Source organism: Sturnira hondurensis, unplaced genomic scaffold (genome assembly GCF_014824575.4).
Source record: "Sturnira hondurensis isolate 20B ecotype Veracruz unplaced genomic scaffold, ASM1482457v3 Scaffold0010128, whole genome shotgun sequence".
Lineage (NCBI taxonomy): Eukaryota > Metazoa > Chordata > Mammalia > Chiroptera > Phyllostomidae > Sturnira > Sturnira hondurensis.
Window position 1 is genome coordinate 7,637,397 of NW_028082759.1, and position 19,666 is coordinate 7,657,062.

Sequence of the window (19,666 nt, forward strand, 5' to 3'; positions counted from 1 at the left end):
AAACAAGTAATGCCATTTACTCCCCAAAATGCTTCACTTTATCTGGAGAATGAGATGTGTTTAATATCTGTATAGAAGTTGATAGGACATTTTATTCCCATCATAATGTTTAAGGGTAATCCAAGACCAAGAGACGTGTCCTTTTTACTTTTTAGATAAACTGAAAGCCACAGGAGATCCCTTTCCTATCACTGAACTTACTGCTCCAGTGAAGGGACAGTCAATACTGAAATAGACGGCAATTTCCTGAAGAAAGGGCAAAAATAAAGAGAATGTTGAAGGTTTCCTAAGTACTTCAGCTGTTGCCACCAGAAGGTTGTACAGCTGTAACAGTGACGGTTAGTCTAACACTGGTCAGGCTGACACTGATCCAAGTAACCTTCATAGCTTATTTCTGGACAATGAAAAATTGTAGGAGTCTGCATAGTAAATAACCTAGTGAGAACTTGTTTCTACAGTGAAAAAATTCTTAATAAAAGCTACAACAGCCCTGGCTGGTATAGCTCAGTGGATTGAGCGCGGGCCTGCAAACCAGACGATCGCGGTTCAATTCCCAGTTAGGGCACATGCCTGGGTTGCAGGCCGGTTCCTTGCAGGCTAACTACCAGCAGGGGACGCACAAAAGTCAACCATACATTGATGTTTCTCTCCCTCTCTCCTTCCCCTCTAAAGATAAACAAAATCTTTTTAAAAAAAAAAGCTACAACAGCCAAGCTGCACTTCAATACCACACAAGCATATGGAATATATGCTAAGGCTCTATGGGAAGAAATATTAACACAAGAAATGCCTTCCTTGTCAGTTTAAAAGCGGGAAAAACTTATATGATCAAGTCCCTGTGTTAAATTCATTGGCATGTCAGATTCCCTCTATAAACAGCTAAATTATTACAGGGCTCTTAGGTTGTGTGCAAGAAGTGTTGGCCCAGGAGATGTTTAAACTATATTCTTGGTCCTGGGATAAACCAGGTAGTTAAATCACTGGAAAATATGCAAGACAGACATTCTCTTTTAGTTACCAAGACTACAAATCACTTTTAACGATCCACAGCCCTACATGTTACATAGCCACACAGGTGAAAACCAAGTTCAGGTTTCCAACAAAAATGGTAAACTGTTACTTGGCAAAAGCTGCAGTTTGCTATGACAGCTTGTCAGGTAGTCAGTCTTAAATTAGTCTGGATCCCTCAGCAATTGCTGTCTTGACCTTGAACTCTCATATTCAACTTGGATGAGATCCTAGGTCAGAGGAAGTAGAAGCCAACAACCGCTTACTCAACAGGGCATTGTGTCGCTTCAGGTACACGATAATGTCTCCTTGCCTTTCGACAATTTCTTCTAGACTTGATATAGTCCTGCAAAGAATCAAGATAGTAATAGGTTACACATATTCACCAATACTCAAAGTCTTTTTGCCAATGTGTCCCCTACCCGTTGAAGACTGGTGAAAGTACAGCATATTGCTTTTGTTACTTTTTCTTACATGTTATATAAGCCAAGGCAATATTCCAAAATAAGATTCTTTCATGTGACTGGGTTTCACTACAGTCAAAAGGAAGTACCATCAAACCTAATTCCAGAAGCACATATGCACAGTCATAATCTCCAAGGAGAATGGTTTCTAGATTTTCGGGGGGAGGAGGGAAACTTAATTCTCTTTCTGTCAACTATTACTCCCCACCCGAAGCTTACCTGAATCCGGTCTCTGAAGTAATATTGCTGGGGTAGGCACAGACTTTTTCTTCTTCAAGTACATCGGGCTGCGGTTTGGCTTGATTAAATTTTCGAATCTTCACTGAAATACAGTCATTATCAGGTTATATAATTATAAAAACGTTTCCATTTCCATTTATTTAAGGTACATTAATTGGCTATTTTCAAAAACATGAATATGCATAGAAATGCTTCATAAAGAGAATAGGCACATTCATTTATTGATGTACTCAAACATTTGAAAGTACTGTGTGCCAAACCTGTACCAAGCACTGGGAACACAGTGGTTATTGATAATAATAGGTATTATTTTTTTGGACTAAAAACACAGAAGGCAGAAATGAACTGGTTTACATGGAACTCATTCAGGTCTCAGGACTACCCCAAGGTGGGTGCTTTTATTTCTCCTTATTTTCTGTAACCAGGTTAACTGCAGCCCAAGGAAGCCAGACAAGCACCCAGGGCCTAACCCAGGAAGCAGGACTCCAAAGATTGCTGTGGACGCTACCCTGTAAGAAGAGGTGCTAGTCCAAGGCAAAATGCAAATGAGCCTATTTATGAAAAGGACCATAAATCAGCACTTGCAGAGGGGCTAAGACAGGCCTGGAAAGCAGCCCCTTACTCAGCAGGAGTGGGATGGGGCCAGGGGAGGACTGGAGAGGAGGAAGAGGGCAGGGCTTGAGTCCAGCCTTGAGAGAAACCTGAAGTTAATCACAGACGAGTGGAGGAGAGGGTGTTTTAAATTTTCAAATCTTCACTAAAGTAATAAAGTTTTAGTTGAGGGAAAAGCCAGGACAAATACTTAGGATCCCGAGAAGGGGAGAGAGTGAGGCAGTTAGTGAGGGTGTGTGTGAGAGACAGAGTATGTATTTTCTACTGAAGTATGTATACTCAAAACTTACACTGAGACAGTAGCTTTAACACATTGCTTCAGGAACATAAAACAAGCTACTTTACAGTTAATGTCTCAGGGTCCTCAATTTCTTACCTCTTCTGACTGAAGGGCGGCAGCCTAGATTATACTTTCAGCGGAGTAGGGGCTTGGACACTGCTAGCCTGGAAAAACTCAACGTGTATCTGCTTGATCTAAAAATATTTATTTTATAGATACTGAGCACTCGCACAGGGTCCAAATATCTAGCAAGCACCACTTTTCAGGAGTCTTATGGGGGGATTAAGTTAACAAGCTCTATTGTGTGTGTGTGCCACTGTCAGACATTCAAAGTCCTGCTCATATAAAGAGTTCAGACAAAAGCCCTAGGAAGCTAATCAGCAAAGCAGTTTTTGGACTTTACCCCAAGAGCAAATGGATCTCACCATCACCCCTGAAGAGTGGGGATGGGTAGGCGCTAGTTCATGGAAAGCCTTTTATGCCCCACTGAGACTTCATATTTTCTTTATTAGGCCCTTAGAAAACTCTGAACAGGGAAGTTGTTAATGATCAGATTTACCTGTAAACACAATCACCTTGGCAAGAGTAAAGAATATGAACTAGAGGACAATTTTACCGGCTGCAGGAAGGCTGATAACTGAGTGGCCTTTATTGAATCTGCTTATTTTTAAATGCATGGATAGCTCATCAAATTTATTATCTCAGAACTGTTTCAAGTTTTATTTTCCTAGCTTTCCTTATATAGGCAGTCAAGCAAATTGGTGCCCAACAAGGAAGAGTCTATCTTGGTTTCTAGAGATTAACTACTTGCAATGCAAATAAAGTAGTCAAGGTGATCTCAGCACTAGTGTATCAGAGAATCATGCCCTAAAGAGTTACTCTTAACAATGACCCAAACTAGCTATCTTTTAAAGTAGAGGGAAGCAAGAAAAACGCATTTATCAGGGGACCAACCTTAAATTTTCTGTGACAATGAACAAAAGCAACATCTGTTTCCAGAAGCAACTCCCTAAATCTCTCCTGTGAGAGCCTACAGTACATTTAAAGGAATATTATAGTTTAAAAAGTGCACCTATTGTTGAGGATGTGGAGTGAAAACAGTCATACTTGAGCCTTCGAAAGAAATTCAGTATTTGCAGAAACTCTATACTAAGTAAATTTACAGTTGTTATAATTATCATCTATTTATTTTACAAGCTTGAATTAGGAGTGATCAAATTTTCTTAAATTAGGAAGCATGTTAAGATTTAAAAGGACAATTTTTCATGGTGTGTTAAAAAAACATTTAAAATTTTATGTAAATAATATAAATTGTGCTTCTACGTCTTTGACTATAGACCAAAGCAATTCTTTCCAATTAGGAAGACAATGAATTAAAATACAGGATAGCCCTGGCTGGTGGGGCTCCATGGATTGGGGTTGCTGGTGGCACTGCAGGTCGGGCCACGTGCCTGGGCGTGGACCAGGTCCCCAAATAGAGCCATGCAAGAGGCAACCGACATGATGTTTCTCTCCCTCCCTTCCCCTTTCTCTGAAAAATAAATAGATAAATAAAATCTTTAAAATAAATGGTACACGATAAAGGAAAATCCTCTATTTGTTCAAGTTTAGGTCTTGTGTAACTAGTATAATTGGGCCCCCCAATTAGTTCCTCTCAGAATCCTTGGGACATCTTCCTCTGCCTCTGCTCAAATGGTGTCAGGTCTTTGTCGTTTTGTTTATGGCATTACCTGGCTTACTAATAGCATGATTACTCTTCAATGCTTCAGCAAGTCCTTCAAAAACGGTACAGTAAATCCTAGAGAAATACACCTTAGACTCCACTTTAACACTACTGATTTCCCCTTTTTAGATGACGACGCTCACATGATCTTCGGAATATTATTGTCACCTTCTGTGTCACAGCATTCTGTACAGATCCTACAGAAAATACTTAACTGAAGGCTCAGACCCCTTATAGTAAACAAAAGTTGTAGAGATGTTATAAAATAACACGCTAATTGAATTCTATGCTCAGATGCAACTTAGAACGCCACTAACAGCCCTCGAGAGACATGCTGTGTCATAGAATGGAACTGACCAATCAAGGTAATTTCAGGTTCATTCTGTCACGTGCATCACTTTCCTGAAATACCGAGCTGTTTCCTGAATACTAAAAAATGAACCTCACTTTAAAACTAGTCTCAAGCTTTTCTATTGCATTAAGTGGGCGGTGTGCAGTTGCCTTTGAGGAATCACACATTTGTGAGCTTTTTGGAATTTTTTTGATTTATAATGGAAAGGTTTCACTTTAGTTCACAAAAACTTGTGGCTGGCACAGATTTAAAAATGTGACTCATGGGTATCTTCCTGTTGGTTTGAAATGAGAGAAGTTTGGGTGTGGTCAGCAGTGACAGGACCAGGTGCTCCAAAGGTTCTCAGCCNTGCTGTGTCATAGAATGGAACTGACCAATCAAGGTAATTTCAGGTTCATTCTGTCACGTGCATCACTTTCCTGAAATACCGAGCTGTTTCCTGAATACTAAAAAATGAACCTCACTTTAAAACTAGTCTCAAGCTTTTCTATTGCATTAAGTGGGCGGTGTGCATTTCTTTTTTTAGCGATGGACTATTCAGGCGTTTTCCTCATACCTCGCACTTCTTTTTTTAGTAAGGTTCAAATGTAATCTACCTAATTTGGCCAATTGTTAGCTGGTAACTGCAGGAAAACTTATAAGTCTACTAAGATGTGACAGCATTCACATTTATAGACGAGGTATTCCATTCCTATTCTAAATACTTTCCTCTGGGCCCTCAAGGAAATGCACCAAAAAAAAAAATCAGTAAAAGAAAACACAAGCTAAGACTCATGTTTCTTCACAACTAGAGAAGCGATGTCTTTGAAAATGGACAGATAAGGTACTTTGTTGTCATAAAACGACTATTGCTCAATGGCACACAGTGAGCCACTACCAAGGACAGACTTGGCTGCCGCAGGACCGAAATCTGGGTTTCCCCAGGGCTAGAATTTTTTTCTGTTAAAGTACCCTTTCATCTATTTTTCATATTAAGATAGCTGGCTTACTTTAATTTTACTACTGAGAGTTTTATTTTTGTTTATATATATATATATATATTTTAACGAGAGATTTAGAAGAGAAGAGACAGACGGGGGGGACAGACAGACCAACACTCAGATAGCTCTAAATCTGGAAAGAAGTGAGTTCTTAAATGATCTCTCCCAAAGCAATTGCACTTTCGCATGCATTATTTACTTGTTTTGTAATTTGTTACTTTTAATTTGAAATGCCAGATCTACATTTCAGTTGCCTTTGAGGAATCACACATTTGTGAACTTTTTGGAATTTTTTTGATTTATAATGGAAAGGTTTCACTTTAGTTCACAAAAACTTGTGGATGGCACAGATTTAAAAATGTGACTCATGGGTATCTTCCTGCTGGTTTGAAATGAGAGAAGTCTGGGTGTGGTCAGCAGTGACAGGACCAGGTGCTCCAAAGGTTCTCAGCCACGCAGAATATCTTTGAGAACAACTTCCTTGTGGCAAAGGCCATGGGTTAGGCTTCGTAACAACAGCCTAGTTGTATTTCTCACCTGTGTAGATGAGCAGACACGTCAGGGAACAGATCAGTTCCAGGGCCAGGATGGCCAGGATGAGGTCAAGATACAGCCTGCTGGACTCTGGGAAGGAATGCTGGACGCACAGGATGAGGAGAAGTGCCGTGTTGCCTGAGAAGAAGGGATGTCACCATGGTGTCAGCCAGAGCCCAGTGTGAGCCCCAAGGCCATGCATGTACCCAGAGCCTTTTCATAGGCAGCAGTGAAGGAAGTTAGAGGATAAAAACCAAAAAAAATGTTCACCTTTTGAGGGAAATGAAAACCAAAACAAAAAATCAAAGAATTAATGATGTCTCATAATACAAATATATGACTCTGGACTTCCTTAAAAACTAAGGAATGATTTTTTGCTTTATACAATTACTAACAATGACATCCCTTTGGGTCCTTTGTGCATTTAAAAAATGAAGCAGTTTTTAGAAATTTGCATTTTCCCACTTCTTCCAGACCTGCCACCGTTGGTGAACTAACGCTGTCAACTCACCCTCACCTCAGACTCCTCCTCCTTAAACCTGGGGAAATAATACTTGTCACACAAACCCTGTGTAGGACAAAAGGAACGGACAGTGCCTGAGTAGGTATTCCATAAATGGTGGATACTCAGTAAAGGTGGGTACCATTATTATAATAATTCTGGTTTTATGGGACCTGTCCCAATTCCAGGCATCCGCCACACAGCCCCTACTCCAGGCAGGTCCCCACGGCAGACTTACAGGCTGAGACCCCCCACTACAGCGAGCCCCTGCGTCCCACTCACTGGGCAATAAGTGTTTGATAGAGTTTAAAGATGTATTTGGATCTGAGGAAGGAGGACAGATAAATAAATATTTTCAATTTATTTGGAAGAAAAGGAAAGTCCCTTCTCCACAAAATAAATGTATTTTCCTCTCTCTAGAGAATAACAAAAACTGTCAGAATGAGCCTAATCAATATCCAGCAATACTATCACATGTGATTAAAAATATGGTTATACTCTTCTGATTAGCTGGAGGTTCTATGATTTACTTTCTTTTTCTTCAAATAAGGAAACAATATACTTAAGAAAGAAGAAACAAGGTAAATACCTGCCCCAATCTCTTTGATTTTCTGGGTCCCTGTACGAGCAACATACAAGTGATACCATCTGTGATTAAATTAAGGGTCCAGACTTCCGCCAAGATGGAGGCATAGGTGGAAACACTGTGCCTTCGCCCACAACCAAGTTTGAATACAACAAAGGTTTGGAGAACAAAGACACAGCCAAAGAACAGAAAATTGAATTATACGGAAGTCCGACAACAACAAACCCTTCAACTGGACCGGTAAGAGGGGCGGAGCCAGTGGCAGAACATGGTTGGGCAGGACAGATCCCCAACCTAGGCACGAAAGCAGCCCGGACCCAGTCAGGGAGTGGGGCAGACTGACCAAGGTCGCACATTAGCGCACAGTGAGATGGACCACGCAGGCCCCAGGGGGCGAACCCAGTGGTGGAGGGCTGACGGCGGTGGCACACTCGCCTGCAGTGGGACAAAACGCGCGGGCTTGGTGAACACCTAGGGCTCTGATCCTGCTACGTAACAGGCATGGACAGCCCAAAAGATGGCTCAAGAAGAACTCAAAGTCCTAGAGCTGGTAACTCTAAGCGACCAAGAAATTGCCAGCCTCTCAGAAGCCCAATTTAAGACACTATTTATCAGGATGCTCACAGAATTGGTAGAGTACAGTCACAAATTGGAGGAACATATGAAGGCTAAACTAATTGAAATGAAGGGAGATGCACAGGAAACCAATAGTGATAGAAAGGAAACTGGGACTCAAATCAATGGAATGGACCAGAAGGAAGAACGAAACACCCAACCAGAAAATAGTAAAGAAACAAGAATTCAAAAAAATGAGGAGAAGCTTAGGAACCTCCAGGACATCTTTAAACATTCCAACATCTGGATTATAGGGGTACCAGAAGGGGGAAAGAAACAGCCACGAGTGAAAAGCATATCTGAACAAATAATAAAGGAGAACTTCCCCAGTCTGGCAAAGGAAATAGACTTCCAGGAAATCCAGGAAGCTCAGAGAGTGCCAAAGAAGTTGGACCCAAGAAGGAACACACCAAGGCACATCATCATTACATTAGCCAAGATTAAAATGAAGGAGAGAATCCTAGAAGCAGCAAGAGATAAGGGGACAGTCACCTACAAAGGAGTACCCATTAGACTGTCAGTGGATTTCTCAAAAGACCTTACAGGCAAGAAGGGGCTGGAAAGAAGTATTCCAAGTCATGAAATCCAAAGACCTACAGCCAAGATTGCTTTATCCAGCAAAACTTTCATTTAGAATGGAAGGACAGATAAAGTGCTTCTCAGACAAGGGCAAGTTCAAGGAGTTCATCATGACCAAGCCCTTATTATATGAAATGCTAAAGGGACTTATCTAAGAAAAAGATGAGAAATATTAACAGTGAAAGGACAGCAAACTCAGTTATTAACAACCATACCTAAAACAAAAGCAAAGCAAGAGGACAGCTAGATCAGGAGTGGAACAATAGAAATGAAGAACACATGGAGGGTTAGAAACAGGGGAGTGGGAGGGGGAGAAGGTACAGAAAACAGCATAGACAATAGGTAGAAAATAGATAGGGGGGAGGGCAAGAATAGTAGGGGAAATATAGAATCTAAAGAACTTGAGACATGTGGTTATAAACTAAGGGGGGGAGAATGCTGGGGGAGGGAGTGTGCAGGTGGAGGGGAATGAAGGGGGGGAATAGAACAACTGTAATGGTATAATCAATAAAAAAATTAAAAAAATATTTAATGCTAAAAAAAACAAAAAAAAAACAAAAAAAAATAAATTAACGGTCCAATTGTTTAGAAACGTATTATTATTAAGTGTCCCATGCTTAACAAGAATTTGAGTCAGAGGAAAGATAAAGTCAGATATCACCCTTATGGTGGCCTCAAAAATACAAGTCCTAAAAAAATGCTATTTCCAGAAAATCACTTAAGATGGAACATTATTTTGGTCATAGAGCATATAAGATTTTTCAGCCGTTAAAAAATAGGTTTCTGCCGATTTCCCATCTCCTCCTCCACCTTACCCACCCCAGGGGAAAGATAATAGTGACATCTTGTGTCCATGAGACAGTACTACACATCAAAAGCTGAACAAGAAAACCACACTGTTCCTTAGGGAGTGAGCAGTAAATGCCGCCCCCTTCTGGATGAGTAAGATTCAGCCATCTCCACAATGAGATTAAAGCAAGTCATTTTCAAGCCCTCAATGCTTATGTATTGATTTATTTAACGTAATTTATATTATTGATGAAATAACTACATATGGTTACAATTCTTCAACTATGTGTCTGTGTTCCGTAAAATCTGGGAAAGTTGGTAAAGACTCCATAAAATGTTTCTCTGCTGTACTATGGCCCTCCAGCTTCCACTAACAAGGTCACAGTGGATGAACTTGCAGTTTGCCCTTAAAGAGTGGTACTAAGAGAACATGGAAGAAAAATAAAAATTAAATTATGTAGAACTGTTGTTTTCTGGAGAAAAGTATTCATTTCTAATCTAGTTTCAAAATGTTTAAAGATTTATTCTGGACTCACATTCAAAGATGGCCTTTTAAAATGATAGGAACTTAGGCTAAACTACCTAAATATGTTCAGTTTACTCCCATTAAGCCTTTAAAATGTCTACAACAGTAAAGAGAAGCAGGCAGTCATGCATTCTAAATCCTGTGTGGACTTTCTGACCTTGCCTTCATAATTTGTTTTTTCGTTTTGGATAATACATCGTATTATTTAACAATCTCTCTTACTACAAGACAAGTACTGAGCTTCACTTAAAATAGAAGAATTCCCTCTTCTTACCTTACAAGTATCAAACAGAAGCAGCATTTATATCTGCTTGAGATGAATAAGGAAAGCAGGGGCATTTCTACATTTCGCATAGGAATTCATGGATGCCGGGTTCATAATGAATGGGAACAGAAAATGCCAACTGAAAATATAACATTCGCATATGGATAATTTTAACCTGATTATTTTTAAGAAACAGCAGACACAGGAAAATTTCTGAACACCAAGTAGAAGTTATCCGTGTGTTAAGACTGTCTCCCTCTCTGAACCGGGAAGAGAAGGATGACTTGTAAATTAAGTTAATTAATTTGTTTTTAAAAAGGATGATGCTAAATCTTAAGAAATTCCCATCAGTGGAGAAGGCACCCACTTACACCTGCTAACAACCTCACCCTTGTTTACTGTGCTTTTCTTGGTAATCTCCCATAACCGCCTCTCCACCCCCAATATCTTTTGTTTTTAGCTGGAGATGGTATTTAAAGTGGTAGCTTGGGCCATTTTGGGAAATTACTCCAATATCCTGGGTCTCTCTCATGTCTACAGGAGGCATACATGTTACTAAACTTGTTTGTTTTCTCCTGTTGATTTGTCTTTCTTTTATTACAGTGGGCTCTCAGCTCAGAACCCAAAAGGATAGAGGGGAAAAGGACCTGTCCTCCCCTATAATAATAAACACAGATTCCAAAGAAAAATTAAGTTTCAAGACACTGAGGTGATCCGAATGTAGTGGCCACAACATATATTATTCTCACAAAAATGAGAAAAACCTACAGTAAGTCCTTATTTAACATCGTACATAGGTTTCTGTGACTTTAAGTGAAACAGCATTATAAAGAAACCCATTTGAACATAGGCTACTGACACAAACAAGAGTTAAGTTCCCGCGTCACCCCATCCACATTTCAACAAAACAGCGCTGAGGGAGACATTATTCAAGGACCTGCTGTATTTGACTATAAAATCAATCTTCGCATTTTCTTTCTGCTGTCACTTTTGTCACTCCTGCATGTCAGACAAGTCGAGAGAGACAACTGGGCTTACCTGTGGAGTGTATGGTTAACGCAAGTCTTTTAAGATGCCTTGTTGATCGGTAGATCAGGTTATAGCCTCGGTTTCTTACTTTGCTGTGGTGATACTGAATGTAGCGTTCGAGAAGGAAATGCAGAATCCACAAAATGACTTTTCCAAGGATTATGACTGTCTGAACTTTCAGCGGGTTGGTGTAGTTTCCTGGGCACTTGTCCTCATTTGGATTAGGGTAAGAACAAAGCACACCTGTTAAAAATGCTAAAACAACAAACACAACCTGGTGGAAAGAAAAGCAATAGGTTTAATATTCAATATTTGTATTTAAAAAACATCAGCATCCCAACATATACTCTTAAACCTATGACTTTTGCTATCCAATTTTTATACATGAGTTTAAAAAATACTTTTTTTTTTACAAATTTTTAGAACAAAATTTGAAGAAAAATTTGCAGATAACTTGGAAAACAAATAAAATAGAAATCACCCCAAATCTGATCTTAACTGATATAGGTCCTTAATGTAAACACAGTTTCTTGTCTACTTCTCTATTACTGAAAAGAGTAAAAATGGTTAATTTAGTGCCTTAAAGGTAGCTAATAAAAATCATGATTTAAAAAAGTGAAAAAATTAAAATAAAAGTTTATTTCGAGTTTCAGTGTTAAGAGAATAATAAAAATTATCCAATAACATTGACGAAAATTTATAAGATTGGTGCCAAATTACAGGCAGACATTCTCATATAATGCTGACTGGTCTGAGAATTGCTGTTGGAAAATAATTTGGAAATATCTGTTCTTTAAAATTACTTTATTGTTGTTCAGTTGTCTGCATTTTCTCCCCACCACTCCTCCCACCCCAGCCAAACCCACCTCCCTCCCTTGCTTCCATGCAGTTCGGAAATACCTTGACTCAGCTGCCTACCTTAGGACTCCGTCCCTCAGAATGAAAAGCACTAGTACCTAGTACACTGGGGTATGAATATTTACCGCAGTATTCTTCATATTTGCAAAACTTGAAAATTGCCCACAGATGTCCATCCACAGTAGAAGAATGTGTGAATTAAGGTACATTCATCCATATAATAGAATATCATTCAGCCATAAAAAGAACTAACTAAATCTCTGTGTATTAGTTTGGATGGCTATCTATGATATATGGAGGTTAAGAAAGGAGTTGCAGATTAGTAGGTGTGGTTTCCAAACTGGCAGCACCAGAGACCCTGTTAGAGATGCAAATTTTGGGGTCCCCATCCAGAGTGACTGAGTCAGAATCACTGGGGTGTGGCAGGGCAATCGGCAGTTCAACAAGCATGCCAGGAAGTCGGATCCACATCGAAGTTTGAGAAACACTGCTGTAGAGCAATAACTAAAGTATTATCTATTTTTTGAAAGAAATTGGGTAACACTGCAAATATGTCTACAATAAAATCCTTTAAAGTAGCGATATGAGTGAAAAAGTATGCACATTTTAAATGCTGATAAATATAACTGAATTGCCCTCCAAAGAGTGCAAATACATACATACATATATATACACATATATACATATATATATAATTTTTTAAAGATTTCATTTATTTGCCCTGGCTGGTGTAGCTCAGTGGATTGAGCGCAGGCCTGCGAACCACACGATCGCAATTCGATTCCCAGTCAGGGCACATGCCTGGGTTGCAGGTCAGTTCCTAGCAGGGGACTCACGAGAGGCAACCATACATTGATATTTCTCTCCTTCTCTCCTTCCCTTCCCCTCTAAAGATAAATAAATAAAAATATTTTTTAAAAAAGTGACACTGTGAACCCCTATGTTTAAAACAAAAGATTTCATTTATTTATTTTTAGAAAGGGGAAGGGAGGGACAAAGGGAGGGAGAGAAACATTGATGTGAGACATAACATCCATCGGTTGCCTCTCACATGCCCCCAAGTGGGGACCTGTCCTGCAACCCTGGCGTGTGCCCTGACTGGCAATCAACCTGGCGACCCTTTGGTTCACAGGTGGGCACACAATCCACTGAGCCACATCGGCCAGGGCAGCTTATATGTTTTTTAAGCACATCCCCTCTAGATGGATCACTTTCTCCCAGCTAACTTACATGCACTAAGGAGAGAAGATTTGCTATGATGACTGTAGGAAGAGGATGGAACCTGGGTCTAAACTGAGCGTGTAATGAGTAATGTGGGTGAAGCTGGGTGTCCAGAAGGGGGTCCTCTTCAATACTCTGGGTTGGATCCAAGGAACCCTGGGGTGCAGAAAGAAGAAAGCAAGCACTGATGACCACTTTCTGGGTTATGGTTCTAAGACAAATTTAGTAAACTATAAAACTTTAGAAAGCATTACACAAGTTAGAGGCAAAAAAACCCCAACTCTACCTAAAGCCAATTTTGAAAATATACCATTAGCCTCTAGTTAACTAGTATACAAATTGGTGAAAACAACAATTACTAAAACAGGTAGAGGACATCTCCACTCATTAGTCTTCAAGCAAGGTAATCCATAATGAGATGAAAGCAAATAATTTTCTTCAAGCCCTCAATGCTTATGTACTGATTTATTTAAATAATTGATATTATTGACGAAATAACTACATATGGTTACAATTATTCAACTATGTGTCTGTGTTCCATAAAATTTGGGAAAGTTGGTAAAGACTTTATTAAAGAGGTCTTAAAACAGACTTGCAGTTACGATAGAAATATTTCAGAGTCCCGACACCCGGATGGACCTCTGAGGAGACTTTAGTTTGTAGCTGTAAGATTCTCAATGACACTACTACTTGCGATGTCACTGAAGGGGTTGGCAAAAGTTCAGCGGTGACTTAAAAATCTAGTTGTCACCTTCAAAGGCATTGCCTTCAGAGGATTAATACTTTCTCGTCTCTGGTGCATACGACAATCTCTCAACCTCAGATTCTTACCGAAAGCTGTTCTGTATTAGGCACTTTGCCCAAGATAATAGAGCATAAGACACGGTCCCAAAGGAGGTTACATTTTCATTGGGGAGGTTGGGGGTAAAGGCATGCACAACTCAACAATGTACGTACAAGAGAATACAGTGCATGAGATATTATAGGGAAGTAATAATAAATTAGCAAATGACTAGCACAAACAATGCAACAGGTTGACTAGGTGCACTAGAATGAGAGGAAAATGAAGCCTTATTGCACAAAAGGGAAGCCTGAGAATAGGATCAGGAGACAGAGGTTGAGGGCTTTTTACTTTGGAACGGGTCAAGGGTGGTGTGAGATGGTTGTTGGCCACTAGGGCTATATAAGTAATTCAGTGATCTGGGGCATAACCCAGATCTGGGGTGGACTCCTTGATTTCCAATCTCAGGCCTTCAGTGCTGCTCTGCAATTTAAAAAATATATATATTTATTTATTTATTTTAGAGATGGGAAGGAGAAAGGGTGAGAAACATCGATGTGAGACAGGAACATCAATTGGTTGCCTCCTGCACACGCAACTGGGTACTAAACACACAACCCAGGCATGCGCCCTGATGGGATTGAACTGGCAACCTTTCACTTTGTAGGATGATGCCCAAGCAACTGAGCCATGCGATGTGGCAAGGGCTGCAATTTTTTTAGATTCAATACCTGGACAGCTTCCCATTTAATTTGCCATAACTTGTGGTGCAATTCTGATTATTCCTGTTCCCTTCAAGACTCCTTTTCCCCTAGCTTGCCCTCAGTCAGCAGATGTCCCGGTTTCCACAGCTCTTTCCTTAGCTAGTGTCCATGCAGACTTCTAGGCTCAGGAGGGGCCATTCACACAGGTAGCCTTCCTGGGAAGCCAAGCATATGGATCATGCCACCTCACCATGTCTTCCCAAGCATTTGGTGCTCACCTCCTCTGTCACACCATCCTTGTGGTCTTCTTCCTTATCTGTCTTCCCCAGTAGACTTTAGGGGACCCACTGTCTCCTCCCTTCCTATGTCTCTGTAATGCTAGCACCCAGCGGCGACTCATGAACAGGTCAATGCTCTGAACATTTCCAGACCCGTCCTTGTAGTTCCCTAACTCAGTTATGGTATCATCATAATTGGGAGAGACTGTCAAGAGCTGTAGGGACACTCAACTCTGACCAGAGGCAGTAAGTGCTGTGGTTAAGGGTAGGCTCCTAAGACAAACTGCCTGGGTTCAAAATTCATGTTCTCTATAAAACTCATCCAGCTACTTGCTTTCTTTCTACTTTGAAACTCCTATAAAACATACTGCCCTTAATATTAATTTGGAATAATTCTCATGCTGCTTTGTATCGTCTTCCCTGACTCTACTGAAGGGTTTGGAGCCTACAATATGTTTTCTTCTCTCTGTTGCTGATTAAGTGTGCAGTAAATACAATGTATTTGATGGCTACTGCCCAATGGGTCCTATGGGAAATAGAACAAAACCATACAAACAGCACCTCATCATTCTCTCATCACCCCCTGCAAGTGAAAGGTGAAGGGAAGATGCTTCCTGAATCCAAACAATTTCTTCATTTTCAATATGAGTAACTACATTACAATCTGTAAAAGATACCTGTTGCTTCCTATTTCTTCCCTTTTCTTCTGCAACAATAAGTCTATTTCCTTTGGGGACCCACCATCTACCTCTGCATTAAGTCTCAATGGGAACATCTTTTAATACTCTTCACCCTCCTCTGTCCTAGGGGTGGTCATCAAACCAGAGACCTAGGCAATCCAACTCTCTGTGAGCAGCAAAGCAAAGTGAGGCCATGATTGTGGCAGATTCATTCCAGGGCAGGCCCTGAAAGGACCCGAGCCGCCCTTGCTGGGTTCTTTCAGAGGCCTTGGTGTCCATCTAGTCTGTTTCAAATAAATCCCTACCTTCCTTAAAGAGGCCAGAGTTGGTTTCACAGCTTGCAAACAATTAACCTTAGCTAAAAAGCATTTGCCTCTTCTAAGTCACTAAAGTGTCTGGGACTTGAGCAATAATTTTTAGCTTTTTACAAAATGATTGAATTCATATCCACAAAAATACCAAAGCAGGCAACTTGCTCAGGTCAAAAGTGATTAAGCTATGTAATTGTTGGTGAAACAGATTTCTAGGATTGTATTCATTCTGCAGCTAAAAGCTACAGATCCAAGAACCCTGAGGTAGGTTAGCATCAACCATGAAACTAGTTTTTCCATTCACTGTCAGTTTATGAATCTCACCCTTAAAAATTTAGAAACAATCAACTTTAAAAAAAATACATATGAGTCTCAAATCTACTTCCAGGTTTTAGTTAGTGTTCCATTTTCTCCACTGGGGGGGAAAAGAGGGAATTTTGTAGTCTTATTAGAAATTGTTTAGTCTTTATTTAGTCAAGATACTTTAACTAAGGTCACCATTAACCCAAGAACCTAAGCTCTTCTTGTAGGGCTGGAACTGTGTTTCATGTATCTTGCCTGATGCACATAATTCAGCGAATAGGATCACAGTAATTTTTCTATTAATTTATTAATCCAAATTAGTGGTTTAATGTAACTGTCAACTTTGCATTTTGGAAAGACAATATTTTTATTTTGTGCCAGTAGGGCAACCCAGTTAATCCTGGGCACAACACATTTCCCTAAAAATGTTTTAATATACTTAACAAAGATTTTTGCAATTATGCAATCGCTCTGTACTATATACACTGTAAAACAGGGCACTGGTTTTTTACTAATCTGGTTTGGGTCCACCTAAGAGGGAGACTAAAAAATCCTTTCATTCCTACCATGCCTAGATTCAAAACATCTCGGCATTGTTTTTCTCCAATGTTGGTTTCTGGGTGATGATAGTGACAGGTCTGCCCATGGGACGCGGGCGGCTCGTCTGCGTGTTGGAGCCGCTCCAGGTTCAGAGTCCTCTAGAGCCAAGGCAGAGGACCCGCAAGGAGGGGAGATGCGCCCCCGGCGCCCTAAGGGCGATAGAGCGGAGCCAGTGGTTGGACGCCCAGAGACCCGCCGGGAGCCAGTGCAGTCAGGTCAGGCGTGCATCACGTGAAGCTCTCAGTTCCGGGATAAAAGATAAGCACCGCACCTGGGCTGGCCACCCGCCGACCCGCACCAGCGCAGCCACCACCCTGCAGCCCGCCCCGCGGAGACCCGGGAGCCCGCGCATCGCGGACCCCACCCGGCCCTGGTGCCTTCTACCACCCCGCAACCAGCAGCCCCGAAGCACCGCCTCCTGCCTTATCTGCACGGGGTGAGGGTGGCTTCCCCGCGCAGTCTCCGCCCAGCACGCCCAGTACAGGAAGAAGGAGATTCCGGGGCTAGCTGCCCGCCACGTTTGTAAACTCACATCCTCCAGCCTGCCCCTCGCCGCCATTTCCCGACGCTAGAGGCCGAAGCCTCAGCCAGCAGGCCCGTCCACCTGTTCCCAGGCGCCGAGGGCCCAGGAAATTTGCCACCTTCACCGATCGGCCTGGCCCAACTCCAGACACACCCCTCCTGTGTTCGCCCCGCCTCCTGCCCCCCTCAGGGCCCGCCTTCTTACTTCCTATTGGTGAAGGCAGAGGGAAGGGCGTACCCGTTCGGGAAGGCAGGACCTTTGGGCAGCAGGAGCAACTGGGCTCTGTTCCTGGAGATTCCAGTCTTCCCCGCTCAGGTCCGCTATTGATCAGAGGCTTGAACATCAAGTGATGTATTCAAAGTCCAGGAATTTAACTGTTTTCGGCCGCTGCTTCTTTTTAAAACGGTGACTTTTTTTGGTCTCCCTCAGTTTTCGTTTGCAGGCATAGCTCCATGTATAAGTAGAACCACCCGCAGAATTTAAGGTTTCCCATTTTTAGCTCAAAACACCAGTAAAGGGACACGAACAGAACGAAGATTCTAATTCCTATGACATACTTGCAGATTTCACCAATGCGCACGAATAAAGAAACTAAATCAGAAGCCAGTCTCACAGATTTTGCTACTCAGTAGCTCCCTAATCTGGCTCAGATTCAGTTTTAAACAAGCAGGCTTCGCCTTCTTTTCAGGAGACTCCGTCTCCTGAGTCTGAGTCTGTGCTTGTATAACAATTATAGGAGTAATAAGGTTTTACCCTTTTTCAACTATATTTCTTTGACAAGTACTTCCCAGTTAATGGATTATTTAGTGAATGATGTTGAGAAAACCAGCTAGCCATTTGGGAGAAAATAAAGTTGGATCATTCCCACATTCCTTAAGCTAATACTTCAAAGATTTAAACATAAAAATAAATCAACAAGTTCCAGAAAAAAACTTAGCATTGTCTTACAGTAAAGACTGTTCCTGCATGACAGCAAACCCCAAAGCACTAAAGAAAAAAGTGTAATAAATGTGACTACATAAAAAGTTTGAAACTTTTTCTTCTGTACAAGAAAGAAAAAGAACATAAAGATAAAATCTAAATGCCAGATAACTGGAAGCAACATAGCTATCCATTATTTGTAGAATAGTTAAGTAAACCATAGTATCCATACTAAGAATATTATCCAGCAATTTAAAAAAATGAGGTAGATCTATATATGTTTTTTTGGGGAGAGCTCTGTAATATAGTGTCATAAAAGCAGGTTGCAAAATAATAGTCATGCTATAATTTTATTCATGGAAGAGTACACTTAATGCAAAAACCAAATATTTTGATATTTTGATATGCTAATATATGCTATGAAAGTATACAGAACTAGAGAAATTAGGCAAGAAAAAATAAAAGGCATTCAAAGGGAAAGAAAAGAGGTAAAATTATTTTCAGAGGACATATCTTAAGGAAAACCTTAAACCTTAAAAAGCCTGTCATTAAAAAGCCTAAGGGTAGATCCATATGCATGGATCTGTATGTACTACAGAATGATGGACAAGTAAAAACATGTCACTAAGAGTTTCATGCTTATGTTTCACCCACGCAACTAAACTTTGGATACTCTAAGGTGTAATCCATCATGCAGAGCCCAGAGGTGCACATGCAGCAAACAGTCATGGACTTGAACTCAATGAAAGAGAAATGAGGGGAAAGGTATAAAAATAAGATTTTAATGGGAGGTGGGGGGTGAGATACACAGAACAAGAAGGATATGATAGGAGAGATAGGCAATGGAGGAGGAAACATGAGAGAAACAGGAAGCACAGAGAAGAATACTTGTAAAAATGGAGGAGAGAGGCAGGAGGCCTGAGGGGCATTGGACTGGGCAGTCACACATGCTTTGTATTAATTATATCGGGATACGGATAATAAGCCCTGACTGGTGTGGCTCAGTTGGTTAGGTGTCATTCTGCAAAGTGAGGGGGTGCCCATTTGATTCCTGGCGGGCTTGTTCCCCAGTAGAGGTATAAACAAGAGGCAACTGATCTATGTTTTTCTCTCACATCATTGTTTCTCTCCTTTCTTCCTCCCTTCCCCTCTCTCTAAAAATACACTTAAATTTTTTTTAATGATATGGATATTAAGATGTACGTGACAGACCAACAGGGCTAGTAGAGGGCACAGGGAAATAAATAGCGCAAGTTGCCTGAGGCGGGGCAGGGGAGGCCCCAAACACACAAACATTACACTCTGACACGAGTGGCAGACCTATGCCAGGCACTGAGCAAATGGCTACACGGGGGACAGGACCCTCAGCGGGGTCTTCAGCACATTGCCAGACGCTAAGACC

The 19,666-nt window shown here is 41.0% G+C and overlaps 1 protein-coding gene across 6 annotated transcripts; it reads right to left on the reverse strand.

The window, feature by feature from the left end:
• Positions 1-693: 693 nt before the first annotated feature.
• On the reverse strand, positions 694-17,506 carry TMEM192 (transmembrane protein 192). 6 transcript variants are annotated; one of them, XM_037058329.1, is made up of 7 exons: positions 17,353-17,506; positions 16,787-16,916; positions 13,173-13,319; positions 11,094-11,358; positions 6,197-6,331; positions 1,692-1,794; positions 694-1,354 (listed from the first exon to the last, which is right to left on the reverse strand). In XM_037058329.1, coding segments are annotated over exons 1-7 (915 nt in total). In that variant the 5' UTR covers positions 17,355-17,506; the 3' UTR covers positions 694-1,221. The 6 variants fall into 6 exon arrangements, 5 of the variants coding, with proteins under 5 accessions (XP_036914224.1, XP_036914226.1, XP_036914225.1 ...); XR_005068256.1 differs by lacking the exon at positions 694-1,354 and adding an exon at positions 2,701-2,798 and having other exon boundaries at positions 1,707-1,794; XM_037058331.1 differs by lacking the exon at positions 6,197-6,331.
• Between the last annotated feature and the right edge of the window lie 2,160 nt (positions 17,507-19,666).

Excerpts from the sequence above, each read along its gene's own strand:
- TMEM192 (XM_037058329.1), bottom strand. Across the intron at positions 13,320-16,786 it reads ATGTTTTGAATCTAGGCATG|GGTTCCTTGGATCCAACCCA; the intron begins GTAGGAATGAAA and ends TCTGCACCCCAG. Across the intron at positions 11,359-13,172 it reads ATCTTCTCTCCTTAGTGCAT|GTTGTGTTTGTTGTTTTAGC; the intron begins GTAAGTTAGCTG and ends TCTTTCCACCAG.